The sequence below is a fragment of the Culex pipiens genome, chromosome 2 (genome assembly GCF_016801865.2).
Source record: "Culex pipiens pallens isolate TS chromosome 2, TS_CPP_V2, whole genome shotgun sequence".
NCBI lineage: Eukaryota > Metazoa > Arthropoda > Insecta > Diptera > Culicidae > Culex > Culex pipiens.
Genome location: NC_068938.1, coordinates 73,776,245 through 73,799,470, shown reverse-complemented (window position 1 = coordinate 73,799,470; position 23,226 = coordinate 73,776,245). Strand labels below are relative to the sequence as shown.

The 23,226-nt window shown below is 38.0% G+C and overlaps 1 protein-coding gene across 4 annotated transcripts in view; it reads left to right on the top strand.

Annotated features, from left to right (window-relative positions):
* The first annotated feature begins 9,942 nt into the window (after positions 1 to 9,942).
* Positions 9,943 to 23,226, top strand: part of LOC120420135 (voltage-dependent calcium channel subunit alpha-2/delta-4) — a 152,260-nt gene continuing 138,976 nt past the window's right edge. For 2 of the 4 annotated variants that reach the window (XM_039583090.2, XM_039583087.2), the window contains exon 1: positions 9,944 to 11,414. In XM_039583090.2, the coding sequence (XP_039439024.1) occupies positions 11,284 to 11,414 (131 nt within the window). In that variant the 5' untranslated portion in view covers positions 9,944 to 11,283. Of the gene's footprint in view, positions 11,415 to 23,226 lie in introns of all 4 variants that reach the window. The other 2 variants (XM_039583088.2, XM_039583089.2) reach the window with 2 other exon arrangements.

Genomic DNA, 23,226 nt, shown 5'->3' with positions numbered 1-23,226 from the left:
GAGGTTGTATCGAGGTGCCCCGATTTGGTTAAAACTTTCAGCGTTTGCTTGTCTATAGGTACATGAAATGATCTCGGGCCAAATATGAACCCTCTACGACATAAGTGACATAATCCAAGATGGCGGCCAATATGGCCGCGAAGAAGTATTGAAAAAATGCACTTTATTATTTAATAGGCAATCAACAATTCAAATTTGACTAAAATCGGGTCGCAGAACTCGAATTTGATGTTTAAAAAAAACAACAATATTCGTGATTCGATTATCCGAAGTCCCATACAAACCTTAGGTTAATCGAGTTTGACTGTAACAAAGGAAAATTAAAATATTTCAGGCCAGGAAATCAACGTTTCGATGAAAAAAGTGTCGTAAAATGCATTGTTCACCAGAATAGTAGTCATTCAATCATTTAAAAAAAATCATAGTTTTAAACAATTTTTTTTTAGACAATAACCCTTCTTGCGGTACTGTACAATTTCACAAAAAAATATTAAGATTTTTAAACAGGTGTGTCCACGTGGTTTATGGATGGTCCCTTACCAATGACATTTTGAAGTTTTTCGATAAAATATTTCTTTTGCCCCCTGATTTTTCGAGCTAATTTTGAAGGGGAGCCGATATAAACTTCAAAAAATATTAGCAACGGCCACGAAGAATCAAAATTCAAAAGGCAATTGAATATCGACACTTCGACTACACAATTGCATTTGAAGTTGTACTGTGACTCCATTTAATTCCATTGCCTTAGAAAATAAATGAATTAAACATAAAAAAGTCAAACAATAAATAAATAAAATATGAAAGAAGGCTTCAGGTTTCCCTCCCTCTCTAACTTGCTAAAAATGGAAAAAAAAATTGTACAATCGATTGTAAACTATTTAGTATACTGTGTATGACGTTTATTTTTAAAATATCAATCAAATGAGGCCCTTTTAGGCTTTTTACTAGTTTTGTTTTTTTTAGGCTATACAGATCGGAAAATAATGTGAAACATTTGAAAAAAGAAACATAAACGTGAATTCATTGATTTTTTCCATTTTTTCAGGACAGGAACTGCTATAATGTACCAATTTAGCAATTTGAAATTCTTTGATTTAACATGTTGAAATTATGTTTCCAACGGACATTTTATCAATCACATTTTTTCTCCTTGTTCTGTAGGCTCCCTCGACCAACAACCAGCTTATATTTGAAAACTTCAAAATGACGCTTTTTGGTGGTTGTCAAAGTGCTTGTTTCGAGTTTTTCGAACTTTCAAAGCGTCACCGAACTGTGAAGTATTTCACATTTTCTCTCAGGAAAAGCCTCTATTTCTCCATTGGGAGCATCTGCGCACTGTACCGAGTTTTCTCTCCCAATTGCTTATGTGTGTTTGTGAAACCCCATTTTGTTCGCTCTCTTTATGCGAGAATGGCGTTTGTGTGTATGCCGTTGGTACAAAAAGGAGTTTTAGGTATCAAATTTGAGATGCGACTTTCTCCCACTATTAGTTATGATCACAACTCACAAGAAATGTCGTTCTCGCGTAGTAGCCAAAAAAGCAGTGGCGGTGCATGGTATCTTACGATGACATTCAGTTCAATTTTGTATGAATCTTTTGTTTGTTATTTTGATTGATGAAATTAATGAAACTGCTCACTTTTAACTTTTCTCTAAAAAAATAAATATTTCCGATTTTCCAAATATTCAACACCAGTAAGGGACCATCCATAAACCACGTGGACACTTTGGGGGGGGGGGGGGTATGGGGATTGTCCACGCTCCATACAAAAAAGTTTTTTTTTGTATGGACAATTGTCCACGAGGGAGGGGGGGGGGGGTTGAGATTTCCAAAAAAGTGTCCACGTGGTTTGTGGATGGTCCCTAATCAATATTTTTAAATCAAGGTCAAATTTGGTGGAGCTTTTGATACTATTTAAACAAGCAAGAATCACGATTTTCGTTAAAATCGAACCACCCCCTCTTTTTTAAACCACCCCACAGTGGGAAAAATCGAGGCAAAAAACGAACTTAATTGATGCCAGTCAATTAGAACTTTCAACGAAGACTTTTCTTATGTGAAAAATTCCGAGGAATCGATTGGTGATAGTGAGAATCCGCGAAAATTTGCGCAAGGCCCGATTAAGGCTGATTAACCCTATTTTTTGCTGTTTTTATTAGTTTTAAATATGTTGCTGAAATATTCAATATTTTATCATAACTTTTTCTTAAGTGAAAAAAATTCAGAGGAATCGATTGATGATAGTGAGAACCATCAAAATGTACTTTTGTATTTTTTTGATGGAGTAGAGAAGAGAGAAGAAAAAGTTGAGTCAACGCTTTGAGCATTTCAGCAACATATTTGAAACTAATAAAAACAGTAAACAAATAGAGTAAATCGGCCTAAAACGGGCCTTGCGTGAATTTCCGCGGATTCTCACCGCCAACAATCGATTACTCGGAATTTTTCACATAAGAAAAGTCTTGGTTGAAAGTTCTAATTGACCGGCATCAAGTAAGTCCGTTTTTTGCTTCGATTTTTCCCACTGTGCATCCCAAAGTTTCGCCTCAATTTATCACAAAAATACAAACTTTTTGCCTGACTTAAAAATTAAAACATTCAACTATGTATGCCTGATAATGTTATGTGGCCAAAAGATTGAGTCATGCCAAGCTTAATAATAAATAAATGGATATTTAAAAAAAATAAAAACTTGATTCCTCTTCAACATTTTCAAGAAATCTTAAGCAACATATCTGGAGTTTTTTTTTTGAAAAGGTCCAATTAACCAAATTTCCAGTTTTTGCTTTTTGGATGTTTTTAAACCACCTTGAGTCAGGGGTATTGAAAAACACCCAAAAAGCAAAAACTGAAAATTTGATTTATTGGACCGTTTTAAAAAAATACTCCAGATGTGTGTTAGTCATCCAAACCATTTTTTTCTGTAATCTTATATCGAAGGGTTTTTTTTAACTTTTTTCCTTCAGTAGATTTAGGCGTCATCCATAAAGTATGTCACTCAAAATTCGGCCAAAATTAACCCCCCCCCCCCCCCTCTCCTCTATGTCACACTATGTCACGCAAGGTTATTCAAATTCATCACTTTAAACTGTTAAAAACTGTTTACAAAACACGAATGATGATCTGAAAATCAAATCAATGTAATCGCTCTACAGCGCTGCCTTGACGTTCTCGATTGCGAGATTCCTACTCGAAACTAGGTGTCCGAAGGCTTGATTTTTGAGACAATTGCAAACCTCTTTTTACACCTTAGCTTCCATCCACCCCGGGATGACTGACGACCTTTGGATTGTGAGTCCAACTGCCTACCAGCGACTCCACCGAGGCAGGACCCAGGGAGACGACTCCTACACCTGGACTGAGCTATCGACCTAACCCTTTAGGTTAGACCGGGGCCAACATTTACTTCCCCATCCGACGGAAGGCGTGGTCAGACAAATCTCGTCCCGAAAAATGCCACCGGGACCCTCCGGGATCGAACCGAAGCCGACTGGGTGAGAGGCAACTACGCTTACCCCTACACCACGGTCCCGGACACTGAAATGATCTATGATTTTTAAATTTAAGATGACGGCCAAAATGGCGGCGATGAAATGCTGAACAGATGAATTTCTTAATTTAATTTTGACCAAAATTGCGTCGCATAAGAGCAATTCCAGCCTAGGGGGTGTACAGAGTAAAAATATTTACCATTCGTTAACATATTGACGTTGTTGTTGATTTATTGGCCAATAAATCAACGAAAATGTTATGACCTACATTTGCACACCTTGATTTGACAGTTGACAGTTTGACATACAGACGAAAACAACAAAATATTGTTCGCGACAAAATTTTACTATCTTCTTTAGATACCGTTTGGAAATTTTCGGAAAAAAAGTCCTGTTCGATCCCATATTGGCCAAATCCGGGCACAGTAAGACCTAACCTCCGGCGTAAAGACGGGCTGACGGAGGTCAAACAAGAGGAGATTTCAGGGCCATAGGCGAAAGCAGAAAATATTCGTTTACCAATCGTTTTCTACGATGCGGCTCGCGGAGGATGAGGAGGAGGATTCTATATCAATGGTTGGAAAGATTTTCCGCGTTTTTTCTCCAACAATGTGGCACGAAGAGGCATGAAACTGCTCTGCCAACGATCATGACCATGATTATGTCCTTCCAATTGTTTCCTCTTGCGTGGTGGAAGAAGGAGGAAATCGGTCTAGATGCCGATAGTTTTCCTCCTGCCGCTACTTTCCCATTGATATTCATTGAGTGTTTATTTTTGCTTATTACATGATCGAGGAAGCAACGGGACAAGACCTGGTCACCGGAACATGGTCCCTTACTTTTGCGTTTATCACAGGCAACTTGTCCAAAGAGAAAAATGCTTTGTTCAGTCTCAGATTGACCAAATACGATTACAGGAAGAGGGAGATTCCGTCACAATGGAGTATTTGGCGTTTCAACCGAGGTTGACCGGGTTTGACGGAATTCAAACGGTAGGAGGATTCAGGACAGTAGGCGAAAGCTTTGACTTTGACCCAGCGTTGCCCTCTAGTGCAGTTCAAGGAGAAGGAGGAGGCAACATTTACGGTTCGGTCCGGGATTTTCCGGGTTTTCCTTCAACTATTCCACTAGGGGCCATGATCATGATGATGTCCACATTGAAGAAGGAGGCAATCGGTCTCGTTGCCGATTGTTTTCCTCCTTCGACACTGGTTTCATTTGGCCACATTTGGTGATCGGATTTGGGTCATACTAAAATGCGGAACCGTTGCGGAAAGCTGTTTCCCTTCCACCATTTAATTGATTTTGGACCAATCCGGAAAGTTACCGGTGGTAGCAATCGGGGTGTGCGGACGCGAAAACTTTTCGCTGTCACAGTTTTTCTCGGGTTCCAATAATTTTTCATGCAAGATTGTGAAAATTACTTGGAAAGTTAACTTTTTGAAACGAGTGTTCGGCGGAAAAATGGGATAATTTGGATGGATCGCGGTGGTGGTGCTAGTGCTGGAGGAGGACGGTTCAATGGAGAACGTGGCCTGTTCCGGATTGGTTGCGGAACTGGCATGGAACTCGGTAGCTGTCGAACCTTTCCCGAAGACCAGAATGGTGCTCGGTCCTCGTCAAGGTCAACATCCCGCTAACGAAAGCGTGAAAAATCCTATAAAAGGTGGACGGAGCGGATTACGAGTGGGCGGTGGCAAGCGGGAACAGGCCTCCTTGAGCGGGTACCCGCCCTCGTTTGACGAAGACGAAGACGATTGAAGAGAAGCTGGTTTTGAACAATTTGTTCACTGGTGAGCTCGTTCTTTTTATAAAACAACCATTCTTTCATTTATTCTGACATACACACACATCATTCAAGATTACGCCGGTAGGGCGTTCCCAAGGAGCAGCCGTAGCTGACTGGTTACGGGGTTCGTTATGCGAATGGTCCTGGGTTCGATTCCCATCTGCTTCAAACGAGAAAGTATAGGAAATATAAATCTTGAAACTCTGAACATGAACGAAAAATCAGAGTCGCTCGAGTTGGGGTTCGATTCCCCGTCCTTTGGATTGGTAAGCAAAAATGCTAACCACTCGGCCATCGCGACTGGAATTAGGAATACTGTTACTATCAACTATATACGCGCTGGGTCCTTGTCCATTTGACAAGGGTTCGGAAGTTCTAAATAACGTTTGAATCCGATTGATGCAAACGTTCTTCAGGGCGGGGCTTGTCGATTCAAGCTGAGGTACCTCGCGCTCGGCTAGCCAGCGTAGAAATGGGTCACCGAAGCTCGGCAGAGCTAACACCTTCCTAATGCCTATGCGAGTTATTTGCATGTATAGAATGTAGATCTAAAAATACATGGAAACAACTCAATTTGTAAGAAGCGACCGCGTGGTCCCGTTTGGTTGGTTGCACACACACACACACACAATCCGGAAAGTTACCGGTTCCAGCATTTTTGTTTTTCTTTGCGCTCTAATTATAAGGTTATGTTATCCGGCCTGTGCAAAGAATTTGTCCAAGTTCCGTAGAAAAAGAGAAGCCTTCTCCGTTTTAACGAATATAGTATTCATCGAGGGTTCATTTTTGGAGGAAGCAACAGGACGGGTTCTGATCCCGGAACATGGCCTCTTACTTTTGCAACAAGTGGAGCAGGAGGAGCAAGAGGAGGAAGCTAGATTAGGTGGACATGACTTTTCGGGTAATCCTACAACGTAGCGGGACGTAGAGGAATCAGTTAACCGGTCCACTGCATTTTTCTTCTTTGTGTTTCAGAAGTAACTTGACCATTTCTGGCCGACGGAGCATGGTCCCCGCTGAAGAAATGACCAATTTCTGCCACTTATAAATTTCCCTTCGAAATTTCCATGAAAATCCTCACCGTCAGAATTTTGTGTGTTTATGTTCAATTTGACATTTCTATCTGACAAAGGTTCAAGGATCCACAAACTCAGGTAAGGTCGCGTTAAAGTATTGACGAAATATAAATCAATCAACGAACTATTATAAGCTATTATTAGTCTATCGACCAAGTTGTCCTGCCCCTAGATTCCAGCCCAAAACAGGTTTTTGTAGGTACTTTTTTCTCGACCCTCTCCGATTTCAATGAAACTTTGTAGACATGTTATCCTACGCTTATATAAGCCATTTTTGTGTATATGGAGCCAGTTACACTCGATAATGACATTTGAGAAGGGCGTAAGTGTTTTAAATATTTTTGTATTTCGTAATTTAAATACTGCTGTATCTCGAAGCCGTTGCATCATACCAAAAAGTGGTCAAAGACAAACTTGTTGAAAATTTGACGAGCTTTCCGAAAAAAATACAATGAAAGAAAAAAACACACAACTGTGTGATTTTTTGATTTTTAGCATGAGCATGAGCATGAGCATGGTTGACTGCCAATGAGCTGCTACTCCGTTATTGACAGATCAGCTGAAGTTAAACAATGAATCAAAAATGATCAGTGGGAGCCAACCATCCGTTCACTGTTTAACCCCTGAAGACCCCGACTTTATTAGTCAATACCGGCGCCCTCCCAAGAAGCCTGCAGTTCAACAAAAGGGAGGAATGTTAGTCCGATAGTTGAAGTTGCAGACTCATCAAGCACATAGTTTTTCGCTATATACTTGTTGATACCGCTTGAGACCGTTGAATCCACAGCATCTCCTTCAAGCATCACGTGATTATTTTTTTTTTTTGGGTTAGTAGGATAAGGTATTGGCTTTTCGATGCCTCCCGAGCTACGATGCTATGGGGAGGACTTTCATAACAAACCCGTCGGCGAGCCTTCCGAGCAACGATGCTATGGGAAGGTCTTTCTAATTAGCACACCAAAACACTCGCGCACAGGTATTTAAATACTGAATAAATGTAATTTTTCATCACGATTACCCAGACGACATTGATGATATAGGAAGGACTTTTTTACAGTCATTTACTAATACTTAAACTTATTTTAATGCAACAATTCACACGACGTCGTGCCTCCCGATCAACGATGATGTAGGAAGGACTTGAGCAAGCCAACCAGGATGAAACACGAAATAAAATTCTTTTCTTTTCACACACAATGCCACATAATTGACCGCGCGTCACCACCCAACTAATTGAACTGATTTTCTTCTGCTTGTGGGCAAGCCAACCAGGATGAAACACGAAATAAAATTCTTTTCTTTTCACACACAATGCCACATAATTGACCGCGCGTCACCACCCAACTAATTGAACTGATTTTCTTCTGCTTGCGGGCAAGCGAACCAGGATGAAACACGAAATAAAATTCTTTTCTTTTCACACACAATGCCACATAATTGACCGCGCGTCACCACCCAACTAATTGAACTGATTTTCTTCTGCTTGTGGGCAAGCCAACCAGGATGAAACACGAAATAAAATTCTTTTCTTTTCACACACAATGCCACATAATTGACCGCGCGTCACCACCCAACTAATTGAACTGATTTTCTTCTGCTTGTGGGCAAGCCAACCAGGATGGAACACGAAATAAAATTCTTTTCTTTTCACACACAATGCCACATAATTGACCGCGCGTCACTACCCAACAAATTGAACTGATTTTCTTCTGCTTGTGGGCAAGCCAACCAGGATGAAACACGAAATAAAATTCTTTTCTTTTCACACACAATGCCACATAATTGACCGCGCGTCACCACCCAACTAATTGAACTGATTTTCTTCTGCTTGTGGGCAAGCCAACCAGGATGAAACACGAAATAAAATTCTTTTCTTTTCACACACAATGCCACATAATTGACCGCGCGTCACCACCCAACTAATTGAACTGATTTTCTTCTGCTTGCGGGCAAGCGAACCAGGATGAAACACGAAATAAAATTCTTTTCTTTTCACACACAATGCCACATAATTGACCGCGCGTCACCACCCAACTAATTGAACTCACTGTGTGATTTTTTGATTTTTAAGTTTAAAAGTCAAATTTGAAGGTGCGTGCCCATAATTTTTTTTCGTTCAAAATTTTTGTGAAAATAGCCTAAGATGTTACAAAAAGACTCACGAAAAATGCAGGATGGAGCAACTCACCTAAAAAAATACAAAAATCATTTGCTGAAACTGTTTTATTTCAAAAGTGATCTAAACATCAAAATTTTCAAAAACCGAAACGACATAAACATAAACATATACATATACACCATATACACAAAAATTGCTTATATAGGCCTATGATAACATGTCTACAAAGTTTCATTGAAATCGGAGAGAGTCGGGTACAAAAGTACCAGAAAAATTCCTGATTTGAGCTGGAATTGCTCTATACTACACTGAAAAAATATTATGTTTTCAATTATGAGTAATGTAATACGCTAATATCTGTAAGCCCATACATCCAATGGAAATGTGATCAAAGACAAACTTTTGGGAAATTGGACGAGCTTTCCGGTAAAAATATTTACGAGACTGAAAAACCTAGTCTGTTGCATAGAAATTGCCAAAAACCACCAAAAAACCTATTTTTTCAACATTTTTATTTTTAAAACCGCTGTATCTTCCCAAGGATTGGACTTAGGGCAATGGTCAATACGGAGACTTTTATGTGAAATTGTCTGGAGAACCGATTCCCACTACTGATTCTAAAATATTGTGATGTTTAGACCACTTTTCAAAAAAAAAAAACAGTGGTAGTAAATGATTTTTGTTTTTTTTAGGAGAGACATACCATTCTGCATTTTTCGTGAGTCTTTTAGTTACATTTTAGGCAATTTACTCGAAAATTTTGAGCGAAAAAAAATCGTGACATCATCATCAAATTTATCTTTTAAACTTAAAATTTCATAGAAGTCGCGTGTATTTTTGTTTCAGTGTATTTTTTCAGAAAGCTCGTCCAATTTCCTCCAAGTTTGTCTTTGACCACTTTTTGATATGATGCAACGGCTTCGAGATTCAGAAATATTTAATTTCCGAATTACAAAAATATTTAAAACACTTACGCCCTTCTCAAATGTCATTATCGAGTGAAACTGGCTCCATATACACAAAAATGGCTTATATAAGCGTAGGATAACATGTCTACAAAGTTTCATTGAAATCGGAGAGGGTCGGGTACAACCGATTCCCTATTTGACATGGAATTGCTCATAACTCGAATTTGATTTTAAAAGTAAGAAAATTTGAAAAAAAGAAAAAAATATTTTTTGTTGATGACTCGATAATCGAGTCCGGACTGGATTGATATATATTTTCAAATTTCGAAATAAACCTTTATTTTTAACGTAAGTCCCGTCTCCACCCTTGGTCAGCTTTCTTCACTCTCACAAATTCAACCCCCTAAAGTCACACCAACACCAAGCCCCCCACAACTTCGAAAGAGAGCCTTCCTCTCTCAATTTTCACTCCGCTCTCTTGGGGGAGAAAAACTCCCATAGACCGCCCCACGGCGAGCACGGGAGGGAAAAACTCCACACCGCCGCCGCGGCTCTGCGATACGTTCTGCGTTCGTCCACCGAGGAGGAAGGTTAAATAATAGGCGATTTTTCCGGACGTCGTCGCGCCGTCGGGACACACCGTGGGGTTTTCCCTTGCAGGCTGGATTTTCAGTGCGTGCGGCTGTGTGTGGAAAATCGAAGGAAAAATTCCTGGGTGGCTAACGTTCGAAAGGTGGTAGATTAGAATTCGCTAGAGGACGTGGGAAAAGTGTCACGGAAAATTCGGGAAAAAATCGCGCGCGCGGTGAAGCAATGGAGTCGCAGCGATCCTGCAGCTGCAATTTTGGCCTTGAAGTGGCGTGACCTGTGGGTGTGGGTGTGCGTCTGTGCGTGACCGTTTCCACGGTAGTAGTCGGTCGTAGTAGTACTATACTACGGGAAGATCGTGCCGGAAGTGCGTGAAAATTCGTCACCTTGGCGGTGGAAGTCGCGAAAACTAGAGGAGAAGGTCGTTTTTGAGGATAGTTCCAGGGATGCTGTGAAGATTTTGGACGAAAAGAAGGTTTTCCAACATTTTCCAAGGATTAACAAATAGTGGAAAAAACGATGTTCAAGTCAAAACACACCCGCAAAAAAGTGGCGACAACCCCGAAAGTGGTGCAATAAAACCGGGAAAATCCTTCCACGAAGTGGGATCCTCCCAAAAAGGTTGGGAAATTTCGCCACAATTTTGCGAAATCGTTCTTCCCTCAAGCAAAAAAAAGGGGTAGTAAAATTCGCGCTCCCTTAAACGTGAGTGAGCGTGTGTGTGTGTGTTGGTGCACTTTTGGTGTAAAATTTTCCTTTCTCTGGCTGTGTTTGTGAGTGTGCACCCTCTCACACGGGGGCAGATGCACTAGTATTGGTGGGGCCAAAAAAGCTTCCACCCTCGAAACCACCCCCCAGAGTTGGGGGCTGCAGCAGTCAGTGTGTTCGCGAAAAAGAGAGGAATAAAAGAAAAAAAAAAAAAAGATGTCGCCACTGCTTTCGTTTCCGCTATTTTTGGAGGATGGTGTAATTTATATTTAAATTGAATATTTTATTGGCGCTTTGCGGGAAAAAAGGAGGAAAAGCGGTTATTCCGAGGGGAAAGCTTTTCCAGTTACTACGAAGTACTACTAGAGTTGTGCACACGTGTGTGAGTGTGTGTGCCACCCCCTCCCTCACAATTTCGAGGATTCTGAAAGAGAGAGAGAGAAAAAAACGGAACAAATAGAACAAGTGAACCAACAAAAGTGAAGGAAATCCATTTGTGGAATAACACCCATAAAAAGTCGAAAGGGGGGGAACAAAAAAGATAAATAAATCATAAAAAAGTGGTCGCGCGCGTGAAAAGTCGGGAAAAACATCACCAGAGTGATGGATCCGTCACCGTCGACGGGTCGTCGTCGGACGAGGCGTCGTTTGCTGACCGGAATAATGGCGGTTGTGCTGCTGGTGGCGATCCAGGCGGCGGCGGCCGACCCCGACGAGGACATCCCGCACAACGAGTGAGTATCGAAGAGGTTTCAAGATTTTTTTATGGGCTTTGATTGCAGTAAAGTTGGGAAAACCGGGTGCGGGAGGAGGAATTTGTCAATATCTTTATACTGCGAGGGAGAGTACTTATGGGCGGAAGTGATTTTTTGGGGGGTTTTAAGGGTGGTGCATCTATATGGTAATCACACGAGGTTTATAACGCACTTGGCGGAGGACACATCTTTGTGACTGGTTTCATTTTGTTTTCTTTTTGTTAATTTTCTAGGATCGGGAATCAAAATTTGGATGTTAATGGCATCTAAAGAGTTGAATCTTCAATATTGAGTTTGATTTATTTATTTTTTGTTGCTAAAAGTTTCATGAGTTCTACAAGAGATCTTTTTAATAGACTCTGCATTGATCGCAGTAGAATAAAATTCTAGTCTAACCTTCTTCCAGACTAAGGAATTGTCCCTCTGACAAGTTATCTTTTTAACACTGGAACGCCCAACGCATGTCCAACTTACACGGACGCCCAAGCCTTCCAAAAAAGGTGGAACGGTAACTTCAACTCGCTGGTTCTCGGGCCTAACTTAACCAATCAAGATGATTCTTCTTTCCAGTGATTTTTTAGGATGTCTAGATGATTCTAGAACTTTGCAGAGCTTAATTTGAACAAATCTGTAATTTCTGCGACCGAAAACATCGTTCCACCTTTTTTAACAGTCAAAACCCGAAGCCTGCAAAATGCGTTACAGTAAATTTTCGCAGGCTTGGGAAATATGCAAAATAGCACCAAACTTCAAGACTGCCTCCGCGGAATTTTCGGCGATTTTTTTTTACACGCGAAAAAAAGTTGGAACGATGTTTTTGATCGCAAAAATTACAGATTTGATCAAATTAAGTTCTGCAAAGTTCTAGAATCATCTAGACATCCTAACAAAACACTGGGAAGAAGAATCATCTTGATTGGTTGAGTCAGGCCCGAGAACCAGCGAGTTGAAGTTACCGTTCCAACTTTTTTGGAGCCTTGGGCGTTGGAATGTTAATATTAAAGCTCTTTCATTGACATGTTGTCATCAGACAATAAAGATATCTCTAGTTTAAATAAAATGACCAGCGCCGTACCTAGGGGTTGGCGACCGCCAAGGGCGCCAGCTCTTGGGGGGCGCCAAAATCGATGCACGGAGAGACCGGCCGGGGCAAATCTATGAAAATCTTGGTTAATTTAACTATTAAGTATGGGTTAATTTTTTACACAGCATTTTTTCTACAATCGATTGTTGATTTTGTTAACCCGAAATTGCTGACCACCAGTAACTAAAATTAACTAGAAAAATAGTTGAAATTGTCATTTTTGTTGGTTAAATGGCCGAAAAAAATTCTAGCAGTCGACTGCTAGAATATTTTTTTCAGAAATTAACTATTTTTTTTTGTTTTCAGCTGAAATATTGTGGAATATTCCGTAAAAAACAGGCTGAACCATATTTTTCAACTATTTTTTAACATTTTTTTTCGTTGTATCAACCGAAATATTTTTGCATGCAGCAAATTATTAGTGGTTTTTAACAAAACATTCCTTAATTAAACATAATTTATGTTAGTTTCTATATATATTTTCTTTGATTATTTAACGATACAGGCAGGGCCGAATTTCCAGCTATATTATTAACTAATGTCTTACTTGACCGAGCCACGTAGCCCAGTGGTAACGCTTCCGCCTCGTAAGCGGTAGATCGGGGTTCAAATCCCGGCTCGGACCAACACAACTGGCGATCTTTTCCCTGCTGGATTCGATTGTGTATCGTCACAAACTAGCCCTTATCACGACACCTTAGGGAGGCGACCTATGGAATGTTAACATTAACCTTAACATGTTAACATTAAGTTGAGAATAAAACTGCCACTGAATCCGCTTTGTAAATGCCGGCCCCGATACTCTTCAAGGGTGTTCCCCTCAGGAACTGGGAAAGATTTACTTTACTTACTAACTTGAATACAGAAAAATATTCGTACATGTATTCAGTAATTAGCTGTTGTTAGCAATATTTTTTTGAATATGCAGTAAATTTTATAATAATGCCTCACAAATTAATGCTGCACCCAAAATTCAGAGTCGAGATAATCGTTTTCTCAAAATTTATTGAGGGCTCAGTGCCAAAATCGATAGAATAATGGTACCAACTCACACCATCATAACAAATGAGTTCATTCGTTAGTTGAATCAATAAATCTCCAACAAGTGTCATACATCGACTTCTGACTTCTCCTTGGTCACCAAGCTGTGGTGGCCGAGGCAGCTAAGTCATTGGATTGGTTTATCAAAGGTCTCTGATTCGATTCCCGTTGTCGACACTTTTGGTTTTTTGTTTGACGGATGAACTTTTTTTTGCAAATGAACCTCGAGAGAATAGTTCTATCGCCCATCTCGAGCTGTGTTCTCTGCGTCCGTGAATGGTACCACTATTCTCTCGACTCGAGACCATCATTCTCTCGGACTAGCGCTGCCAGTTTTGGGTGTGGGTGTTGGCCTAAAATTTAAACATTTTGTACTAATTTGTTTTTTTTTGCAAATTACTGTTAAAAAGCATAAAAACAAAACTTTTTTTAACTGTTATTATAAAACATGTAAAGTTTAATTAATGTTTAAAAAAATTATAATAATGAAAGGATTTTACAAATTTTGTTAAACATATTTAAAAAAGATATTTAATTTCTCGTGAATTCCTTAAAAATAGAAATCGAGCAAAATTTTCACCAAGTTTCAAGCTTATAATTTTATTATGTTATATAAAATTAAGTGTTGTATTCACTTAGGCGTCATCCATAAAGTACGTATGCTCTTAGGGGGGTAGGGGGGGTTACTGTAGGTGTGACAAGATGTGACGAAGGGGTGAGGGGGGGGGGGTTACGAGACTGTGACGTCACGCTATGTTTTTTATGATTGCATAATATTAATTCGAAATATACACAATTAAATTGAATCCTTTTTTCTAAAATTGTTTGCTTACTAAAGATATAAAAAACTATAACAAATCCCATCGAAAACAAGGGGGGGCGTCTGGCAAAATGTGACGTACTTTTTGAGGGGGGTTCAACCTTCCGTGACAAAGTGTGACAGAGGGGAGAGGGGGGGTTAATTTTTGCCGATTTTAGCGTGACATACTTTATGGATGACGCCTTACCATCACTGTGAAATCATCCGATAAGTCATCATCACCTACAACGGTCTCAGGTTTAGTTATTTTTCTTGTGGTTGGACACAGAATTCACACCAAAGTGAACCTTTTGCTGCAAATAGACATGCACACAGCAGTTGCCCGACCCCTCTTCGATTTGCTTGAAACTTTGTCCTAAGGGGTAACTTTTGTCCCTGATCACGAATCTGAGGTCCGTTTTTTTGATATCTCGTGACGGAGGGCCGGTACGACCCCTTTCATTTTTGGACATGCGAAAAAGAGGTGTTTTTCAATAATTTGCAGCCTGAAACGGTGATGAGATAGAAATTTGGTGTCAAAGAAACTTTCATGTAAAATTAGACGCCCGATTTGATGGCGTACTCAGAATTCCGAAAAAACGCATTTTTCATCAAAAAAAAAAAAACACTAAAAAAGTTTTAAAAATTCTCCCATTTTCTGTTACTCGACTGTAAACATTTTTGGAACATGTAATTTTATGGGAAATTTAATGTTCTTTTCAAATCTACATTGACCCAGAAGGGTCATTTTTTCATTTAGTACAAAAATTTTCATTTTAAAATTTCGTGTTTTTTTCTAACTTTGCAGGGTTATTTTTTAGAGTGTGACAATGTTGTACAAAAATGTAGAGCAGACAATCACAAAAAATTTGATATATAGACATAAGGGGTTTGCTTATAAACATCACGAGTTATTGCGATTTTACGAAAAAAAGTTTTGAAAAAGTTAGTCGTCATCGATCATGGCCGTTCATGTCACCCGCGACAGACACGGACGACGAAACAAAGAGAAACGCAAAAAGTAGCTTTTTCAAAACTCTTGCACTTAAAAAAAAACAGATGGCAGCACGATGGGACGCCACGTCCCAATGGTTCAATCCTCGTTCTGCTAATATTGTTTTACGCAATACCAGCAAACGACAGTCATTAATGTAGATAATTGTCGGTAACGGTCAAAAAGGCCATACCCCTGTATCGCAAAAAATGCATGCATCATATTCATGCAACTGCCGGTTAGGTGTAATGATTCTATTAAAAGCGACTTAATCGACCTTTAGTTTGCTAATGCCTTCTTAAATGCGCCTAATAAATAAAAAAAAAACGTGTCATTGATTTTGATATGGCTCAAAAGATTTTCTAAACCAAACAATTTGCCCATAAAACTAAAATTCTTGACAACAACAATTAAAACGTGGCCAATTTTTCGACCTCCTGTCAGCACACTTGGAAATTACTTCTCGAAACAAAGATTTCACCGATGCATCTTGTTTCTGCTCCAGATAGTTATGGCCGCTGCTGCTGCTGCACCACCACCAAATTTACACAATCGACCAACACAGCAAAGTTCTCCGATTTCGAGGGAAAACTTTCCTCAAGATTTCACTCTCGAGACCTCGCCTGAGAGATTTCTTGTTTGAAAAGTTTTGTCCGAGAAGATTCTCAAGGAGGGAGGGCCCAAACTATGGTCGTTTTTGAGATTGTGTGTGTGTGTGTGAATTTGTACACATGCACATGCTCCTGAATTGTTTAAAAGTTTAAATTGTTTAAATTATCTCGACAAACTCGCACACTCAAAAATTGTGTGCACAGCGAGTATTCATATTTATTCGAAAGAGAACACACACACACAGATGCACAAACTTTGCAACTCCCCCAACACAACAACAGTCTTGCGCCAGAGTTTAGAGAGTTTTTGGTAAAGACCCCTTGCGGAGAGAACACTACTGTGGGGTCTGCCCCGCGTTGTGTGAGTTATTCACCGGTCGGACATGATGCGCTGTTGGCTGTGGGACGGGCCAAGACTAGACTCTGAGGGGGTGGTTTTTTTGTGTGCCAGCAGGAGGACAGCAGTTTTTGGTTGATGCAGCAGTAGCAGCAGAGTGCAGTTTTGCAGACTTGGATGAATTTTCCACAACGAGCACAATAGTGATGATCGATACCAATTTTATAGTGTTTTTGTGTAGGTGTGTTTTTTTATTTAATTTTCAACTTTTGATAAAAAAAACTTAGTACACAGTGCACAGTGGTCCATGTCGTAAAATTAAGTGGAAAATGGATATTTCGAAAAATGGTTGAGTTTTGGAGCTTTGATGTCTTCAGAAGAGTTGTTGCAAATGGAAAGGGCAACTTTTGGTTTGGTTTAAAATTAGGGTGGTTTACGATTAGGATGATTTTGAAAATCTAACTTTACAGGAATATTTTTGGATTTTTTTTGTCTTCTAGAAAGTTGTTGGGCTTGCCAATTCCAGAAAGACGCCAGAATTTTATCTCGTAATCTACGCCTTCTATGACCAAATTTATAGAAAGCACCTGAGCAAACCTTCAAAAAACAGTTTTTTGAACGTGGCAATTCAGGGTTAAGTTTTAGAGAAAAGTGATTTGCAGAGAAATTTTAGAGCTCTAAAAAACAAACATTTTTATTTGTTGACACGTCAATTTGGACTTAAGGGTCAGATGTTACAGCCATTTTAAGGTTAAAAAGATGTTAATTAAAAACATAAATATCTCAAAAATTCGCGGGCCAAATTTTGATCACTAGGTTGCATTTGAAAGAGGAGATCTAGCACTACAAACGCTGAAAAAATCTCAGAGATTTTTTCTGTAAACTCGAGATATCTTCATTTGAAAAAAGTATAATTTTAAAGGGAAAATCATATGGGACCACCCTAATTAAAATTGAAAGTGGTCCAAATATATGTTTTTCCATGTAATTTTGCCCGCTGAATCTGATTCTGCCCTCATAATTAAGCCAAAGTATCGACTAATCGATTTAGATCTCCTATTGCACATGCAACCTGGTGCTTAAAATTTGGCTTGCGCTTTTTTGAGATATTTATGTTTTAAATTTACATCTTTTTAATCTTAAAATGGCTGTAACATCTGACCCTTAAGTCCAAATTGACGTGTCAAATAAAAATGTTTGTTTTTTTAGAGCTCTAAAATTTCTCTGCAAATCACTTTTCTCTAAAACTTAACCCTGAATTGCCACGTTCAAAAAACTGATTTTTGAAGGTTTGCTCAGATGCTTTCTATAAATTTGGTCATAGAAGGCGTAGATTACGAGATAAAATTTTGGCGTCTTTGACAAAGCTGCTGGAATTTTAAAGCCTAACAACTTTTTACACGACAAAAAAATCCCAAAAATATGCCTGTAAAGTTAGATTTCCAAAATCACCCTAATCGTGAACCACCCTAATTTTAAACCAAACCAAAAATTCCCCTTTCCATTTGCAACAACTCTTCTGAAGACACCAAAGGTCCAAAACTTAACCATTTTTCGGAAAATCAATTTTCCACTTAATTTTGCGATCTGGACCACTGTGCAGTGGTAAAATCGCATGCAAAACATGCACGAAACTTCATACCAGTAATGTTTAAAGAACGAAAAAAATTAAATGAAAAAAATATATTGGTATTGTATAGTGCCATTAAGCAAAGCATTCTTTAAATTTTCTGATCGTTTTTTTTTTAATTTTTGAAATCAGGTTTGAGGTTCTTTTTTTGGAAAATGAAAAATAATAATTTTTGCAATTCCGTCGTGAAATTATATACTTTTCCTGTCATTCTTTAACGACGAAATAGCCTACTTTTCTGTACCAAAAATAACAGAATCGAATAGCAACACTTTTCAAAATAAATGGGTGCTGAAAAGTTGAACTTTTCAGCACTTGTTTCCAAAAGTAACACTTTTTAACATTTTTTTGATTTAAACGATTTATTGACAAAATACAAGAAAATTTGACAAAAAATTTCACTCATTGTGTGTTTTTTGGAATTGCAAAAATGTTGTATGAAACTCGTTGCAAAACTTGATTTTTTCAGCACTCTTCGTATTTATCCAACTCGGTGAACCTCGTCGGATAAATGTACGACTCGTGCTGAAAAAATCCTCTTTTTGCAACTTGTTGCATAAACTTCTATTAAAGACCACGATAGTCGCTTTTGCATAATTTTTTCTACTCTTTATCTTAGAATTTTTGTTCATCCTTCTCTAAAATTTTGAAGCACCTCGAAACCACACAATTGTTCCTTAAAAACCATCATGTGTAATTTGTCCTCCTTCTCGTCACAATGGATGCGCAAAATGCCTCTCAACAAATCTTGGCAGTTGCACAACAATCATCACCGTCACTAACTGAGAAGGTGCATCTTCAGGGAAAAAATGGTCTAACCCTCTTTCTTCCCCCAGCTTTGACATGCTCGCGCGACATTTTTGCTGTCACTAACTACTAATGCCACATACTCTTCATCTTTACACCGTTTAACAAAATATTTTTTTTTATTTGGGAGCTTCGTTAAAAATTACACATCTTTAATACAGTAGTTTTTTTTTTAATTTGTTAAGGAATCATCAAGCATAATGTGTCAATCTTTTCAGTGTAAAATTTTACAAAATTATTAGAAGAGATATGTTCGTACAGTGGTGTACTGTGTATCCCACGAGTGTGTCAAAAAGGACACTCCTCAGCACTAAGAAGCAAGGATGAACATTTGTGGTGCAGCCCTCCCCATCCCCCTCGGGGGAGTATACTCTTTTATTTGGGACACTACTTCTTGTGCACAATGTCACCCCATTTTCTTCGGAGGGGCAGAGTACTACTACACGTAAGGGGTTGTCGACGACGAGACCTACGACCGCCACCACACTTGAAACTGCTGATGGCTGCCTCTGACTGCAAAAAATATAGAAGGGATGGGGGTTGAAACCCTGGTCTCTGGTTCAACATACTGAGCAGATGCTTCCTCGAGCATCATCGCTGACAAGTGTGGAATAATGAGTTTGAAGAGAGAGAGTGAGCTCTGATAATGAATTTGGTCTAGTCTTGGGAGTGTTTTTGCAACCGCCCCGCCGAGCACCCGGCTCTTTTTTATTGTGAGGTTATGTTGAGGTTTTTTTAGATGCTTTACTTTAGTTTTTGTTCAATAAAAGGAATTTGAACATCAGTTTTATTGTTATTTTTGAGATTTTGAGTTAATATAGGGTTCATTACATCTAAAGTGAAAAGCGCTCGAATATGAACTTCTCTGATCAAGCTCCAATTAATTGAAGGTACTACCAAAAAAAAGCAAAAATCTTGGTTTTCATAATGTCCGGAAATTTAATCTGAGTTTTTTTTTAATGTAAAAGCAATTCTCTACGAAATCGCAATTTTCATAGATCTGGGGTTGTTTCTCAAAATTTATTTTCCCTTAAAGAGCACTCAGCTAGCAAAATCAAAACGAAGAAATATGTACTTTTCCTGCAAAGGCTTATGAATTGATCTCAGTTGAAAGGTTCTCATAATCTCTGAATTGCAAATGTAACATCCTGGAACAGAATTGCTAAATTCTAATAAAAAACTAACTTAATCCACCTACGAGGTTGATGCCTTCCTCACTTTTTACCAACAATAGGTAATATGAGTGGTTTGGACACATATTTCAGCTTTTTTTTAGATCCAGAAAAATACGTACACACATATAACTTAAGTAATCATAATATTGAACAAGTGCAGCATTCTCATCAGGTGTTTGTATTCTTTAATTAACAGAAAATCAAAGTTATCTTTGAAAAATAAGCTAGCAGTTTACAAACAAATAATTTACCCCGTTATTGAGTATGCAGTACCTGTTTGGGAGTGTTGCGCTAGAACTCATAAATTGAAGCTCCAGCGTGTCCAAAACAAGGTACTCAAAATGGTTTTGAATGTTCCTGGCTGGACTAGATCAAGTGAGGTTCATGAATTAGTAGAAGTAAAAATGTTGGATCAGAAGATTCAAGAAAAATGTTTGAAATTCAGGGAAAAATGTGCTATATCTGAATACCCCTTGATTCAAGGATTGGTTTAGTTTATGGTAAGATTAAGTTAATTTTAGGTTAGGTTATGGTTTCTTAAATTTTTTTTTTTTCTTCATTGTACCTAGTGTTACAAAAATGATAAATCATATACTTTTAAAGTTATGAATATGAACAGTGTTTAAATCACGAAAAGCAAACTAAAGCTGAAGAGCCACAGCTGACCACTTATTATGTAAACCAAATGTAATTATTATAAGAAAGATTCAATAAAGTATATTTAATTCAAAAAAAAAAAAAAAAAAGTAATCATAACTCGAGACAAGGTTGCCAGATCAACAATGTTGTGAGCTCGTTAGAAAGGTTTTTCGATTACCTAACCAACGATGGGTCGGATGGTGGACCCGCACATCGTTTACATACATTTAAGTAAGATCCGGCATCAAAAAAGTACAAATATCACTTAAGTGGACATATCTCGAGACAAAGTTGCCAGATCTTCAATGTTTTGGACTCGTTGGAAAGGTTTTTTTGATATCCTAACCAACGATGGGTTGGATTGTGGATCCGGACATACTTAACATACATTTAAGTGGGATACGGCTTCAAAAAAGTGCATGAATATCACTTAAGTGGACATATCTCGAGACAGGGTTGCCAGATCTTCAATTTTTTGATCTCGTTGGAAAGGTCTTTTGATTACTTAACCAACAATGGGTTGGATGATGGATACGGACATAGTTTTCATGCATATAAGTGAGATCCGGATAAATGTTTAAAAAACCCATTTTTTATATAACTGTTGAACTACTTATCGAAACTTCAAACAATTCAATAGCGATGTATGGGACCCTAAACCAAATCGAATGCAACCGGTTTGATCAAATTCGGTCCAGCCAGTGCTGAGAAAACTTGGCAAGAATTTTGATCACATACATACATACACACACACACACACACACACATACACACACACACACACACATACACACAGACATTTGTTCAGTTTTCGATTCTGAGTCGATAGGTATACATGAATATAGGTCTACGAGCTGTTTTTCAAAAGTTCAATTTTCGAGCAGGATTATAGCCTTACCTCAGTTAGGAAGGCAAAACACAAATTGAATTGAATTTTTGCAGTTTACATTTTTGTATTTTTAATTTTTTTTATTTTCTAATATGTGACATCAAATGCCAACTTTTCAGAATTTTCTAGAACGGGTGAAAAATATTTGACCGAGTTATGAATTTTTGATTCAAAATTGTATTTTTCAGAAAATTGAAATATTGGTCGCAAAAAATTTTCAACCTTATTTTTCGATGTAAATCGATTTTGCAATCAAAAAGTACTTGGTGAAATTTTGATTGAGTGCACGGTTCTCAAGTTATAACGATTTTTATGTATTTTTTATATAGTCGTAGTTATTTATTTTTAAAGATTAGTGCCCATGTTTGCCCACTTAAAAAAAAATGATTTTGAATAGCTGAGAAAATTCCCTATATTTTGCTTTTTTGAACTTTATTGATACGACCTTTAGTTGCTGAGAAATTGCCATGAAAAGGTTTAAAAACATGAAAATTGATGTTTGTTTGGGGTGAGACTTAAAAAACATCAATTTTCCTGTTTTTAAACCTTTGCCTGCAATATCTCAGCAACTTAGGGTCGTACCAACAAATTAAAAAAAAAAATAATGTGGAGATTTTTCTCAGCTATTCAAAATATTTTTTTCAAAAGTGGGCAAACATGCACTGATTTGAAAAAATGAAAAACTGCGACTATTTTTCAAAAAAGTTACATTAAAGTGGCTTTAGCCTGAAAACGGTGCACTTTGTCAAAATTTCACTGAAGTACTTTTTGATTGCAAATTTGATTTTGCATCGAAAATTTTTGAGACCAATATTTCGCTTTTTGAAAAAATCTGTATTGATTAAAAAAATCACTCCAAATCGATCAAAAAATTCCTTCAAAAGATACAGATTTTTGAATTTTCATACATTATTTTTGTATGGACACTTGGACAGCTGCCAAATTTGTTAGGAAAATTCTATGGACCAACTAGTTATGCAAAATGGCTTTCTTGTGCATACGGAAAGCACCACAAAAGTTACAGTTACAAAAAATAAAATTCTAAAAAAAAGACCGATTTCGTAGAGAATTGCTCTTTAATAAATTTTCAAATACGTTGATGGAGTTTTTGGTATATAACTGCATATTTTGGGCGCCTTTTATATACCAAGAAGTAGTTTTTTAAATTTTTATTTGGTTTTAATTTATGGTACTGTTTTTATAGTTAAAAAAACTCAGTAAAAATAAACATTTCTTCAAATCTTCAATTTTGATCTCGGCGGGAGTTGGTTATAACTTATTATTTAAATGATATACACAAATTTGCTTTTCAATAATTTGATTTTCAATAATTAACCAAAATTCTAATAAATTATTTTCAATCCATAATATCGTAAATTTCGATGCCCAACAAATTAGCAAGATCTTTTTCCAGTTTTGAATACTTCAGAAATCATTAATATATTAAAAAACTAACTTAATCCACCTATGTGGTTGGAGCCTTCCTCACAACAATGGCTGTACACAAGTTTCATCTATTTTTTATATCCGGCTTCCAAAAAGTACATCGCTATCACTTAAGTGGCCATGTCTCGAGACAGGGTTGCCAGATCTTCGAAAGGTCTTTTGGTAACCTAACCAACAATGGGTCGGATGATGGACCCGGACATAGTTTACATACATTTAAGTGAGATCCGGCTTCAAAAAAGTACATCAATATCACTTAAGGGGCCATATCTCGAGACAGGGTTGCCAGATCTTCAATGTTTTGCACTCGTTGGAAAGGTCTTTTGATAACCTAACCAA